General features: G+C 43.9%; 1 protein-coding gene across 2 annotated transcripts in view; it reads left to right on the forward strand.

Annotated features, from left to right (window-relative positions):
• Positions 1-15,416, forward strand: part of DIXDC1 (DIX domain containing 1) — a 91,822-nt gene that overhangs the window by 27,352 nt on the left and 49,054 nt on the right. For both annotated transcript variants that reach the window (XM_009247057.3, XM_002822462.6), the window contains 2 exons: positions 10,835-10,964; positions 14,607-14,732. In XM_009247057.3, coding sequence (XP_009245332.2) covers positions 10,835-10,964; positions 14,607-14,732 — 256 coding nt within the window. The remainder of the gene's footprint in view (positions 1-10,834; positions 10,965-14,606; positions 14,733-15,416) is intronic.

A 15,416-nucleotide genomic window follows, 5' to 3' on the forward strand; every position in this document is an offset into this window, starting at 1 on the left:
AAAATGAACTACAAAGAGTAACAAATGAACCTAACTGTATTATAAATGAATAATATAACCACAGTGGAAGGAGTGGAAAAGGAAAGAACTAACCCAAGTAGCTTTGGAAACAGTATTTTGGCTGTGTACTATAAGGCTAAAGACAAAAAGTATTATACAGTAAGCTGTCTCTATCCATGGGTTCTGTATCCATGGCTTCAGCATCTGTGGATTCAACAAACTGCAGATCAAGAATATTTGACAAAAGAATTACATCTGTACTGAGTAGGTACAGACTTTTTTTTTTGTCATTATTCCCTAAACCAGAGGTCCCCAACCTTTCTGGCACCAAGGACCGGTTTCATGGAAGACAGTTTTTCCATGGACCAGGTTGGGGATGGTTTTGAGGTGATTCAGACACATTACATTTATTGTGCACTTTATTTTTTTATTATTACATTGTAATATATAATGAAATAATTATACAACTTACCATAATGTAGAATTAGTGGGAGCCCTGAGCTTGTTTTCCTGCAACCAGATGGTCCTATCTCAGGGTAATGGGAGACAGTGACAGATCGTCAGTCATTAGATTCTCATAAGGAGGGTGCAGCCTAGATCTTCACATGCACAGTTCACAATAGGGTTCCCACTCCTATGAGAATCTAATCCCACTGCTGATCTGACGGGAGGCGGAGGTCAGGTGGTAATGTGGGCAATGGGGAGCAGCTATAAATACAGATGAAGCTTCACTGTGTGGCCCGGTTCCTAACAGGCCATGGACCAGATGTCTGTCCTAAATTATTACAGCTTAACAACTATTTACATAACATTACATTGTATTAGCTATTACAAGTAATCTAGAGATGATTTAAAAGGGTGCTTAGGTTATATGCAAATACTATGCCATTTTATATCAGAGAGTTGAGCATCTATGGATTTTGGTATCCAAAGGAGTTCCTGGAACCAGTCCTCTATGGATACTGAGGGACAACCTTATACAAATACTCTATTGCAGTTAGTAAATTTATTTTTCACCAGGTATGAGTTAGCAATTCTGAAAAGATTTTATGTGTATTCAGGGACTGAGCAAATAAATATATATTATGGATAGTGAGAGTCAGTTTTCTCAGGAGAAAAGAGTTACACAAATAAGGAAAAGTGAAAGGAAAGGATGAACTCTGTGGTGTTGGGTTGGAGGAGATATCAATATAATTTATGGTATAAATTATGTATGTAAATATATATATACACACACACACAACACACCCCATATATATATACATTCCATACATTCATATATATATATATATATGTCAGGATAAGTACATATAGGTATGTATGTATGCATAAATAAATTTCCTACTTTATCTACTGAGAGGACCTGGAATATTACCTCAGTAGCAGTGAGCACATCTATCACCTAAATCTTGCTTCCTAAAAACTATTCTCCAATAAAAGGAACCAGAGTTCTTCTAAGAAATAGTTCAGCCTGGGCAACATGGCAAAACCCCATCTCTACAAAAAATACAAAAATTATCCAGGCATGGTGGTGTGCACCTGTAGTTTCAGCTGCTTGGGAGGCTGAGTTGGGAGGATTGCTTGAGCCCAGGAGGTTGAGGCTGAGGCTGTAGTGAGCTGTGATTGTGCCACTGCACTCCAGCCTGGGCAACAGAGCGAGACCCTGTCAAAAAAAAAAAAAAAAAAGGAAGGAAAGGAGGGATGGAGGGAGGAAGAGAAAGAGGAATAGCTGATCCAGAGCTAGAGCAGGGAGAGTACTAGATGAGGAGTCTGGAAAATCTTACAGTGTCAGAAAGTAAGTACTCAAAAGATGAACAGGCCATATGATTCAGCAGTTCCACTTCTGGGTATATATTGAAAATAATTGAAATCGAGATCTTGGCTGGGTGCGGTGGCTCATGCCTGTAATCTCAGCACTTTGGGAAGCCAAGGCAGGCGGATCACTTAAGGTCAGGAGTTTGAGGTCAGCCTGGCCAACATGGTGAAACCCTGTCTCTACTAAAAATACAAAAATTAGCCAGGCATGGTGGTGCATGCCTGTAACCCCAGCTACTCGGGAGGCTGAGGCAGGAGAATTGCTCGAACCTGGAGGTAGAGGTTGCAGTGAGTCAAGATTGCACCACTGCATTCCAGCCTGGGTGACAGAGTGAGACTCTAGCCCAAAAAAAAAAAAAAAAAAAAAGACCTTGAAGAGATATTTATATACTTGTATAGCTGCATTATTCACAATATCCAGGAGGTGGAAGCAACTCAAGTGTCCATTAACTAATGAATGGATAAAGAAAATGTGGTGTATACACACACACACACACACACAAAGTGGACTATTATTCAGCCTTGAAAAGGAAGGAAATCTTGTCACATGCTACAACATGGATGAACCTTGAGGACATTATGCTAACTGAAATAAGCCAATCACCATAAGACAAATATGGTCTGATTCCACTTATATGAAGTATCTAAAGTAGTCAATTCATAAAGACTGAAAGTAGAATTGTGGTTGCCAAGGGCTGAGTGGAGGGGGAAATTCAGAGTTGCCTAATTGATACAATTTCAATTTTGCAGTATGAAAAAGGTCTATAGATTTGTTTCACAACAATGTGAATATACTTAACACTACTGAATTTACACTTAGAACTGGTTAATATGCTTTAATCACAATTTTAAAAAAATGACCTAGGCATATAATAATAATACAGGAACCAATATGAATGAAGGTATCCTAATGGCCAAATCTGGAACGATTTGAGCAGCAAAATAAATAGTAATAATACTAATTTTTTTTTTGAGATGGAGTTTCGCTCTTGTTGCCCAGGCTGGAGTGCAATGGCACAGTTTTGGCTCACTACAACCTCCGCCTCCCAGGTTCAAGCGATTCTCCTGCCTCAGCCTCCCAAGTAGTTGGGATTACAGGTGCCCACCACCACACCCAGCTAATTATTGTATTTTTAGTAGAGACGAGGTTTCACCCTGTTGGCCAGGCTGATCTCGAACTCCTGACCTCAAGTGATCCTCCTGCGTTGGCCTTCTATAAAGTGCTGGGGTTACAGGCTTGAGTCACCATGCCCGGCCTAAAATAAATAATTACAGTAATGGATTAATAGCAGAAATAAAAAATAAAGTAAATATCCATGATATACTGATATAAATAAATAAATAGGGGAGAGGGCCAGGCATGGGAGTTCATGCCTGTAATCCCAGCACTTTGGGAGGCTGAGATGGGAGGATCACTTGAGCCCGGAAGTCTGAGAGCAGCCTGAGCAACATAGTGAGACTCTGTCTCTACAAAAAAAACAAAAATAATAATTAGCTGAGCATGGTGGTGCATGCCTGTAGTCCCAGCTACTAAGTAGGCTGAGGCAAGAGGATTGCTTGAGCCCAGGAAGTCAAAGCACAGTGAGCTGTGTTTGTGGCACTGTACTCCAGCCTGGGCAACAGAGTGAGACCCTGTCTCAAAAAATAAATAAATATGTAAATAAATAAATGGGGGAGGAGAGAGTTCTTCCTCACAGTTGGAATTACAATTAATAAATGTAGGAGGAATGACAGAATTAGAAAATCATCATTTGGGAACCACCATAATAATAACTGTAGCAGGAAAGAAAAATCAATAAATGTTAAATTTGAAATGGATGGGAAAAGCGATGATGAGAAAGAGGATATTTTCATAGTCTCAAAGCATCTTCCCACAAATACTAATTCATTACAAAGGGAAAAAGAGCAACTTTACAGTAGAGAAATGTGGCAGATACTACCTTAACCAAGTGACCGAAGTTAACTTCAATAACGAGATGTATTGGCATCATGTGCCTTTTGGTATGGTTCGCTGAGAAGAGCACAATGTGACTTCTGTGGTTTTCTTGCCAAAATTCCATAACCTGAATTTGGTTATGAGAAAACTTCAGATAAACCCAAATTGTGGGACATTGTACAACATAACTGGCCAGCACTCTTCAAAACTGTCAAGGTCATGAAAGACAAAGAAAGACTGCGCAGCTGTTCCAGATTGGAGGAGATGGAAGAGACGTGGCAGCCTAGTGCACTGTGAGATCTTGGAAGGGATCCTGGACCAGATAAAGGACATTAGTGGGACAGTTGGTGAAATTTGAACCAAGTTTAGATTAGGTAATGGTATTTTCTCACTGTTAGTGATGGCAGCGGCAGTCCATCTGGAGCAGCTGTTGCCATGATGCTGGCTGCAGTGGGGCAGGTGTGGCTGGGGTGACACACTCCACAGAGCTGGCGGGAGCCAGGGACAGGCAGAAGCCTGCCCCCTCTGAGTTGGCAGGGTGGGAGCTTCATGCTGTCTGGGTGCAGCTGCAGCTGCAGACCTGGGCATCCCTGTGCTCTTGGGGGCCAGGAGCAGGCAGGAGCCCTACCCTCCTGGGTGCAGCTGCAGTCACCAGAGCCCTAGCTGTGGACCCAGGCATCCCTGTGCTCTTGGGGGCCAGGAGCAGGTAGGAGTCCCAGCCTCCCGGGCACAGCTGCAGCCATCCAAGCCATGGCTGTGGACCAGGCATCCCTGTGCTCTTGGGGGCCAGGAGCAGGCAGGAGCCCCAACTCCTCAGGTACAGCTGCAGCTGCAGCTGCCCAAGCCACAGCTGTGGACCCAGGCATCGCTGTACTCTCAGGGGCTAGGCTTGGAAGTGCTTGCTCCTGCTGCCTGGCCTCTCCCGACTCCCTGCACCTGCTCCGATCTTGGAGCAAAGTTGAGGCCAAGCCCGGGCACTGCCACAACCTGGCTGGGTGTGCACAGGGTTGGGGCAGCACTGACATGCCAGCCCGCTGCTGCCTCAGCTCCCTCTGGACTTTGGGTGCCAAAAAGCACTGGAGGGAGGCTGAGGGGGTGCTGTGGGCAGCTCAGCGCTGGCCTACACATGCCCCTTGGCACGTGGCAGGAGGCAGACAGGCTGCTGTGTGGAAAGGGGCGGATTCCTGGTGAAGCCCCACCTTCAAACCAGGGAATCCTGAAGCCTGGGGGGCCGGGCTGCCAGCCCTGCAGACTGGAGTGGGAATTTATGGTGTTTTTTCCAGGCCTACCCATGGCCACCCACGAACCAATCAGTATGCACTTCCTCCCCTTTGAAGCCCATCAAAACCCCAGACTCAACCAGACTTGGGAAATGATGGGATAACCTGCCTGCGGAGAGGATCTACCCACTCCAGGGTCTCCTCCCTCATGAATGGTGAGCAGATGATGGGAAAACCAGCTGAGGAGAAGAGCTACCCACTCCAGGGTCTCCTCTCTGTTGAGAGCCGAACACTCACTGGAACACCCTGGCTGTGGAGATGAGCTACCCACTGCATGTCTCCTCCGAGCTGTTCTATTGCTCAATAAAGCTCCTCTTCGCCTTACCCTCCACTTATCCGCATATCTCATTCTCCCTGGATGCAGGGCAGGAACTTGGGACCTGCCAAATGGTGGGGCTGAAAGAGCTATAACACCAACAGGTCTGAAACATGCCCCTTGCTCACCATGTTGCAGGCAACAAGAAGGAGAGAACAGAGAAGGAGAGAAGAGCTACAGAGAGAAGAGCTCCCTTTGGGGAGCCCAGACCTAGGAGCTCCCCAAGCCAGGGCTGTGACACCCTCTTTTGGGCTCTGTGGTTCTTGGCGTCTCCAAACTTCCAGGCACCACCACATTCCCTGGTGCCAGCTGTGGAAGCTGCTTGCAGTATGCTTCGTCCAGCTGCAGCCTCGCAGGGAGCCAGCACCTGTGCCAGTGCCTGGAGCTGCACACCCCACCACAGCCAGTGTGTCTGGCTGTGTGCAGTGTCTGGACCCCATGTTCACTTGCTCACACACCCCTTGCCACTCCACTTGCCCTTGGCAGGCATGGGATCCAAGCCAGCAGCGCAAGCCTGCCAGGCTGAGTGGGCCCAGCGGGCCCAAGCAAAACTCAGGCAAAAGCGCCACTGGCCACAGAGGTTTCCAGCTGCCAAAGTGACACCCAAGGATCCCATAACATTAGCTTCCTGTTTTGATCATTGTACTGTGCTTATGTAAGATGTAAAAATTTGGGCTACCTGGGTAATGGTGAACTCTACCATTTTTGCTACCTTTTTGCTAAGTCTGAGATTGTTTCAGAATGAAAAATAATACTTAGCGGTTTTGAATGACCTCTTAGTGCAAGTCAGCAGTGTGATCTTTTGGCCAAAGGAGGAAGGAAAGAGGAGAAAGAGAAATACAGCATTTTGTTTTTGTTTTTGTTTGTTTTTGAGACGGAGTCTCACTCTGTCGCCCAGGCTGGAGTGTAGTGGCGCAATCTCGACTCACTGCAACCTCCACCTCCCAGGCTCAAGTGATTCTCCTGCCTCAGCCTCCCAAGTAGCTGGGATTACAAGTGCACACCACCACACCCGGCTAATTTTTATATTTTTAGTAGAGACAGGGTTTCACCATGTTGGCCAGGCTGGTCTTGAACTCCTGACCTCAAGTAATCCGCCCACCTTGGCCTCCCAAAGTACTGGGATTACAGGCATGAGCCACTGTGCCTGGCGAAATACAGCATTTTGAATGAAGAAGCTGTATGTCTTCATTACGTCTAGGGAGTATTAGATTCTAGGTGTCATGGTTTCAGAGAGATTTAGAAAAGCAGTAACACTTTTGGCTGGGCGCAGTGGCTCACACCTGTAATCCCAGCACTTTGGGAGGCCGAGGCGGGTGGATCACGAAGTCAGGAGTTCGAGATCAGCCTGGCCAACATGCGGAAACCACGTCTTTACTAAAAATACAGAAATTAGCTGGGCATGGGGGCTGGCGCCTGTAATCTCAGCTTCTCGGGAGGCTGAGGCAGGAGAATTGCTTGAACCCGGGAGGTGGAGGTTGCAGTGAGCCGAGATCATGCCACTGCACTCCAGCCTGGGAGACAAGAATGAAACTCTGTCTTAAAAAAAAAAAGAAAAGAAAAAGAAAAACACTAATACTTTTAACTATTTTATGTAAAGAATAGTTAACCTTGGCTCACATCTCTGCATGTTACTAGGAGCACTTGAGGAATACTGATATACCTTGGTCCCACTCTCAGAAATTCTGACCGCTCTATGGTGGGCCTAGACATTAGTATTTTTCAAAAAGCTTTCCAGGTGATTCTGATTGTTAACCAATGGGGCTGGGAACCCCTTGTTAAGGGAACTGGAATGTTTCGCTGGGAAAAGACTCAAGTCAGCTTCACAAGAATCATATGGGAAAGCTTGGGAAGATAAAGCTTTCTGAGTTCCTACCCTCTGGAGACAACTGGTAGATTTAGGATGACGTCTGCTTATGAAAAACTTCCCTTGTGACCTTGATGTGCAGCCAGGTATGGCAACAGTGGGCTGGGTCAGTGCTTCTCATACTTTCATGTGCATATGAATCACCAGGAGAGCTTGTTAAGATATAGGCTCTGATTCAGTAGGCTGGGGAGGAGCCCAGGAGTCTGCGTTTCTAACAGGCTCCCAGGTGTTGCTGATGCTACTGATCTGGGAAGCACACTTTAGTAGACAGCCGCTTAGTATAGTTTATTACACAAGGGATTCAAGCATTGGATGTGGTGGAGGGAGTGGTTTGATTCAGGTACATCCTGAAAGTTTTAAGGAAGTTATTTAAGCCTCAGCAGTGCATTTATTTAGGCAGCAGTGTGGTAGAGTGGAAAGAGCATTGGCTTGGGAGTCATATCTGGATTCCATATTCATGATTTACTGTTTGGGTAACCATGAACAAGTTATTTCACCGTTTTGTGTCTCTGTTTTCAATGAGGAAAATAAATACAAAAACATCTCCCTGCCAGATTAGCATTACAGAAAATGTGTTTAAAGAACCTAGCATAGCTCTTGATACAAAGTAGGTGTTCAGAAAAGTGACTATTACTGTTTATGCTGTGGAATCCTCTTTTGTTGGAAGACCAGACTGTGAGTAATGTGCATGAAAAGTACTTAACAGTACTAATCAGTTTTGCATCAGAGACGACTTCTACGGGCAAGAAAAAGCTAAGGTTACTTAAGTAGGAATTATCTTGACCTCAAGAAAAATACTTGTTCTTGTTTGTCCCCCACGCAATTAACTTTTGCAGTCATCTTAGTTATTGGCCTGATAAAATGTGACAAATGATTAACTGATTCAAACAAATATTTGTTGAGCACTTGCTACTCTAAGAGTCAAATAATTCTGAACTATTGTGACTCTCTACATAAAGCATATTTCAGGCCTTAGCTCCTTTGACCTCACTGTCCTCTTTGCTTCTTTTCCTCCTTCAGGAGACCCTCTGAAGCTTGGGGTTCAGGTTGGGCTAATACTCTTATTAGCACCCTATGTACCCCATCATAGCTTTGTTTCTACCAGCCTGCAAGCTGGGGCTTGTAGCCTCATAACTGGGTACAGTGCCTCAAATTATTGTTGAACTGATTGTGTGACATAGGATGCCCTCAGGGAGATCAGAGTCTATGGTATCTGAGAGGTCAAGGAAGGCTTTCTGAAAAAAGTGATACTTGAGCTGAGATTTAAGAAGAGGCAGGTTGGCTGGGTGCGGTGGTTCGCATCTGTAATCCCAGCACTTTGGGAGGCCTAGGTGGGTGGATCACCTGAGGTCAGGAGTTCAAGACCAGCCTGACCAATATGGTGAAACCCCATCTCTATTACAAATACAAAAATTAGCCGGGCGTGGTGGCAGGCACCTGTAGTCCCAGCTACTTGGGAGGCTGAGATGAGAGAATTGCTTGCACCCGGAAGGCGGAGGTTGCAGTGAGCTGAGATCATGCCACTGCACTCCAGCCTGGGCGACAGAGCAAGACTCCGTCTCCAAAAAAAAAAAAAGGCAGGAGTTAGAAGGAGGTGGAGCGGCTGGAAAGCATGGTGCATTTGGGGAACTGTACGTAATTCAGATGAGCTGAGCATGGTGGGTATTTGGGGAATTGGGGTGAAGCTGGAGAACAGGTGAAGGCTAGCACGTGACGAGCTTAAATGGCAATTGGATTTTATCTTTGAGGATAATTGGAGACAACAGATTTTAAGCAGGAATGTGTGGAGGGTGGGTTGAGGATGATAATAGATACAAGGAAATTGGTTAGGAGTTTTATATAAAAGCCAGGTAATCAGATCCCACCTGTCACCTTAGTGTTTTTTCTGGGCTTAAGTGCTTTCCCTCAGACCAGAGTGGTTTACTCTAGAGGTGCCCTTTGCCTGGTCTGCTTCTGACTGCACAATGGGAGCAGACCTTGGAGCATCACAGATCTCATCTGGTCCCTGGTGATGGGTGTCTGGCCCACGTGAGGCAGAAGGTGCAGCCAGTTCTGTTCTGTGGAGTAAGTCGGATAGCAAGAGGCCCTTGGTAAATGCATGGACAACATTACTGGGTTTTAATACCATGTCTGCTATGTCCTAGCTATGGGGACATTAGAGAAGTTACATAACCTCTCTGAACCTCATCCATAAAATGGAGATAATGCTAACTCTAGTGTTTTTCTGAGAATTGAATTGGATGACGATGACAAAAAATAATGTCAGTTAGTACATTTAGTAAGCGTCAATTTTATGTCAGGCCCTGGCCCAGGTACCTTCACTAATTAAAACATGGGTCAAACACCAAAAATTGTGTTTAGTTCACGATAGGTACTCAATAAATATTAGATTCCTCCTCCCACCTCCTCCTGATCATTGTACTTCCTACAGTTTGTCAGTGGCTGATGGATTGTTGTCTTAGCACTGTCTTCCAAACGATGTTATTTATTCTCACAAATTGACACAGAGAGAAAATAATGACATTTAATTTATGTTTAGGAAGCAGCCAGTGAGTAATTTCCAACACTGTTTCATTAAGGAAGTACTTGGGGCTTAGGAATCAACTGTATTTTAACCAAATTATAATTTAATACAATTAGCCCTTGAACTTAAATTTTAGGCTCAGGGTCCTGGGCTGCAAAGAAACCGGTCAGAGCTGCTACTTGGACTGTGACATTGTTTGTGTGATATTTTGATATTAGTGCCCATCTTTTGACCAAATAATCAGCATAAACATCTGAATACAAGTTCTGTTTAATGGACAAAATGTAATATGTAAGGTTGTCCAAGGGTTGGAATGAGTTGTATGTCCCTACCTAGATGCCTGACCAGTTTCTGATAATACTGGGCCCTAGCTTTGTCTAAAAGTAAATGAAAATGCCTCTTAGTCTTCAGTAACATTGCTCACTATAGCCTTTCTTTTTCCTTCTTTGTGTAGGTTTTCGGTAACCAGATCCTCTTTGACAATATAAAGCATGGATTAAAACTAACTCTGTAGCAATCCTAGGATTATTGGCTCAGGAGAATAAATCTTGGGTTGACTGTGAGATGATTTCACTTAAGTCTCATTTTGAAGAAAGCAGCTATGGGAGAGGCAGCTCTGAGCATGGTTTATTGTTTATTCCTGGTTGCCCAAGAGCAATTCGTATGAGTATCACAGTCTGTTATGCATATGGCATGAGTGATTGTTTCAGAAGTGTGGTGGGTTGCTGGCAGTCGTGAATAGACCTGAAAACTGGCTGTGGTTCTGGGCCAAGCCCTCATCCCTGGTCAACAGAGCAAAACTTGAGGAAAGCAGGAGTCATAGTCATTGAAAGACTCATCTGCTTATGTGTGTCTATAGTGCCACCCAAGTCCGAGGTTAGCTTATCACTGGAGATTAGCATAAAACTAGAGAATTTGTGAACATGCTGTGTGTCTGACCATGATATAATCTTTCTTCTTTCTTTCCTCAAAAATTTCTCCGGCTTCTGGATATAGGTTGTTTATCATACCCCAGTCACAAATGCTTCCTCAGAGGGTATGAGGTAAGGGCTGAGATTAATATGCCTTTCCCTTACTTATATCTTTTATTTTCCAGCAACAGCTGCAGGCGTATGTGGCCTGGGTGAATGCACAGCTGAAGAAGAGGCCAGCAGTGAAGCCTGTGCAGGACCTGCGACAAGATCTCCGGGATGGGGTGATCCTGGCATATCTCATCGAGATTGTTGGTCAGTTGGCCCTGGACTCTGATACTAGAGTACATAGATCAGAACCTGGCCTTCTTTATCCTTCTTATGCCCTTTAGAGCAGGTTATTTTTTCTTTAGAATATATGGCAGTGGAGGTAGAGAAGACTTAAAATACTTGCCCAAGGTTAATTCATTTATTTATTAGTCAATAAACATTGTGTCCCAGGCACTGTATTATGCTTTGGGAATATGAGGATGAGAATAGTCCATGCTCTCAAGAGTCTAACAAACTAGTTGGAAAGGCTGGAAAGTGAAGTCAATTCCATTAATGTACTTAGTACTCCAGTGGGGTAAGCACAGATGGGAGCACATAGGAGGGACACCCAGCCCAGTCTTAGGGGCTCAGGGATTGGCTTACCAGAATTGATGTCTCAACTGAGGCCTACCAGAAGAATTGGTATCTAAACCAAGGCCAGAGAAGGAAGTAGTAGTCAGGCAAAAAGAGGGATGTTACTGGCAAAAGGACCCCTCTACCGTAATACTTCATAAAAGGTTTTTTCCTCTTGAACCCTGGGGTTGTTGCCAGTCATTCTTACTAGATGGTACCATAACCTTATTTCCATAGCATTTGTCCATATTTCTATTATTTCTCTCATCGAATGGTAATTATGTGGTAATCATTTGATTACCTATCCTGTGTGATCTGAGCTCTTTAAGAGCAGGTATAGTATAATATTTTTCTGTTTATGCAAGCTCTAGCCAAATGCACATAATAGGTTCTCAAACATTTATTGTTACATTAGTTAGCTGACTTTGCTTTGAGTTCTTGAGGGATATAGGACCTGCAAGTGGTACGGAAGAAGCCAGGTTTGCAACAAGCAGCCCGTCCATGAATACCTCATTGGGACAGTTTATGAATTCATCAGAGTATTCATCTGTAATGATGGTAATAATGGCAACGGTAATAGCAACTGCTAGGATTGAACACTTTCTATCTTGTTTAATTTTATTTAATCATCACATCTTTGGGAAGCAATATTATCTCCACTTTTAGGAAACAAGCTTAAAAGAGAAGATTTATAAAAATCAATAGTACTTAGTATGAGTCAAACAAAATAGCTAAGCATGCTATTTTGATTTATTTATGATAGGTGTATAATATGACTAGTACTATTGTATTCATTTTATGAGACTTAGAGAGGCTAAGCAACTTTACAAAGTCACGTAACTATAAGTGCCAAAGTAGAGGTACAAACCTAGATCTGCTTTAATTCCAAAGCCTGTTTTAAACATTTAATGTTCCATGTATTTGAATAGGTTATACATGGACTAGTAGGAAATCCAGATGTACAAAAGGATGTAAGATCAAATCTCCCTTTTCCACTTATGTCCCCCCACCAGCTACCCATTTTTCCTTCTAGAGGTAGCTAGTGTTAGCAGTTTCTTGCATTTCTTCCCAGAGAAACTTCCCATTCTATGTCTATACAAGTAATATGAATATGTATTCTTATTTTTCCAAAACCTAGGCCCCTTTTTTCCTGTTCCCTCCCCTGCAAAACCCAGGGCTTTTTTTTTTTTTTTTTTGAGACGGAGTCTTGCTCTGTTGCCAGGCTGGAGTGCAGTGGCGTAATCTCGGCTCACTGCAGCCTCCACCTCCTGGGTTCAAGCAATTCTCCCGCTTCAGCCTCCCAAGTAACTGGGACTACAGGCGTGCACCGCCACGCCAAGCTAATTTTTGTATTTTTTAGTAGAGACGGGGTTTCACCATGTTGGCCAGGATGGTCTCGATCTCTTGACCTCGTGATCTGCCTGCCTCGGCCTCCCACAGTGCTGGGATTACAGGTGTGAGCCACCGCATCCAGCCAAAACCCAGGTTCTTAAACACAACTTTCTATTGTGACTTTGCTAGATAGAAAAGCTCCTCACAAAATTTTGCCTATACTCACTGGATCCACTTCCTTATTTCCTATGCTTTCTTTAATCTGTTCTTATCAGGCTTTTGATCCCACTCCACTGAAACCACCTTCCTCAAGGTCATATCAAATCCAGTGGCCAAGCCTCCCCCTTATCAAATCCAGTGGCTAGGCCTCAGACCTCATTTTATTCAACATAGCAGTACTTGACATAGTTGATAACGCCCTTCTCTTCAAAGACTTTCTTTACTTGGCTTCCAGAATCCTATTAACTTCTAGTTTTCTTCCTTCCTCTCAGGCTCCTTTCATTTGTTTTGCTGGCTTTTCATTTCCTTCCTGACCTCTAATGCTGGAGTGCTGCAGGTTCAGCCCTCTTATATATTCTCTACTCCTAAGTGATTTCTTCCTAAGTTTGTATCTTTAGGCTTGAATTTTTCCTTGAGTTCTAGACATGAATATCCAACATCTCTACTTGGATGTCTAACATGGAACTCAAATTTCACACATCCTAATCAGAAATTTGGATGTCCTTCCCCCTACCAATCCCGTTATTCTCCAAGTTTCTTCATCTGAGTAACACACTGCATTATCATTTGCCTAGGTGTTAAAGCAGAACACTTAGAAGGTGTCCTTAATTGTCCTTTTTGTCATATATTATATCGAATCCTTCATATGTGCCGTCTGCTTTGTATTCACAATATACCTGATATCTAACTTCTCATCAGTCAGCCTCTTCCACTCTAGCCCAAACCATCATGTCCTGCCTTGACTATTTTCATCATCCTTCGGACTGATCTCCCTGTTTCCTCTCTCCATAGTCTATTTCCACGCAGAGTCCATTTTATTTATTTTATTATTTTTTTATTTTTGTAGAGATGGGGTTTTCACCATCTTGCCCAGGCTAGTCTTGAACTCCTGAGCTCAGGCAATTCCCCTGCCTTGGCTTCCCAAAGTGCTAGGATTACGGGCACGGGCGTAAGCCATGGCGCCCTGCCAGTCAACTTTTAAAAACATAAACCAGATTATGTCACTCCCTTGTCTCAAACTTTCCATTGGCTGCTCATTACACTTAGGATAAAATTCAGGCCCTTTGCTGTGGTCCAGAAAGCCCCACATGCCCTGGCCTTGCTTGCCTGTCTAGCCTTTCCTAGGGCTTGACTCCTTGCTCACTCCCCCAGCCACACTACTCTTGCTGTTCTTCAGGTAAGCGGAGCTTGGGGTTTGTCCCTGTGGTTCCTCAGTCTGGAATGCTTCCTCCTCAAATCTTAACATGCTTTACTTTATTCAAGGTGCTGCCAAATGTATTATCAGAGAGACCATGGTCACTGTACTTTATTTTTCTTCAAGCACTTATCGCTACTATGAAATTATATTAAACACTTACTTGTTAACTTGATTGTTGTCTGCCACTCCTGCAGATATAAATTCTATGAAGGGAGGGACTTTATTGTTCTTTTTCTCTCCCATTTCTCTGGTGCCCAGAATAGTGAGTACTTGCCACTCAGTAGATGCTGAGTGAATATTTGCTGACTGAATAAATGTACACACAGTAACTTCACAGACCCCTAAGTATAAATTTGAAAGCCTTCCAAAAGGCTTTCATTTTCCTATTTCCCATCTAAATGACAAACACCAGGACTTAACTCATTTATATATTCATGTATAATGTTGGTGTTCACATCAAATCTTCCCTTCCTCTGTGTCTAGCTGCTATGAAACTTTGATAATATCCCTCCCTATAACTTCCTATATTTTCTGTCTCCTAACAGCAGGAGAAAAGCTGAGTGGGGTACAGCTGAGTCCCAGTAACCAACAGGAGATGAAGAATAATGTGGAGAAAGTGCTACAGTTTGTGGCCTCTAAAAAGATTCGTATGCACCAGACTTCAGCTAAAGGTCAGTGCCTCATCACATCCTTGGTGCACGAGTATACTCAACGTTAACCAGTGAGTGCTAGCCTCAGGAAAATCCTTGGTTGTAACCTGGGGGGAGATAGAAAGTCTCCATTCATTTTATTTTATTTTTTATTTTATATTTCATGATTATTATTTTTTGTGACGGAGTTTCACTCTTCTTGCCCAGGCTGGAGTGCAATGGCACAATCTTGGTTCACTGCAACCTCTGCCTCTCTGGTTCAAGTGATTCTCCTGCCTCAGCCTCCCAAGTAGCTGGGATTACAGGCATGTGCCACCATGCCTGGCTAATTTTGTATTTTTAGTAGATATGGGGTGTCACTGTGTTGGTCAAGCTGGTCTCGAAATGCTGACCTCAAGTGATCCACCCGCCTCGCCTTGGCCTCCCAAAGTGCTGGGATTACAGGCATGAGCCATTGTGCCCGGGCATTCATTTTAATTGAATACAGATTTGCTTGAGTGTATGTCGGAAAATTAGTGGTTAGAGAAGAAATTATGGTCGGGCATGGTGGCTCTTAACCTATAATCCCAGCACTGGGAGGCCAAGGCAGGAGGATCACTTGAGCCCAGGAGTTTGAGACCATCCTGGGCAACATAGTGAGGCTCTGTCTCTATTTTTTAAAAAAGAGAGAAGAAATTACAATATTGGGATAATAATTTTAGAATT

The sequence above is a fragment of the Pongo abelii genome, chromosome 9 (assembly GCF_028885655.2).
Source record: "Pongo abelii isolate AG06213 chromosome 9, NHGRI_mPonAbe1-v2.0_pri, whole genome shotgun sequence".
NCBI lineage: Eukaryota > Metazoa > Chordata > Mammalia > Primates > Hominidae > Pongo > Pongo abelii.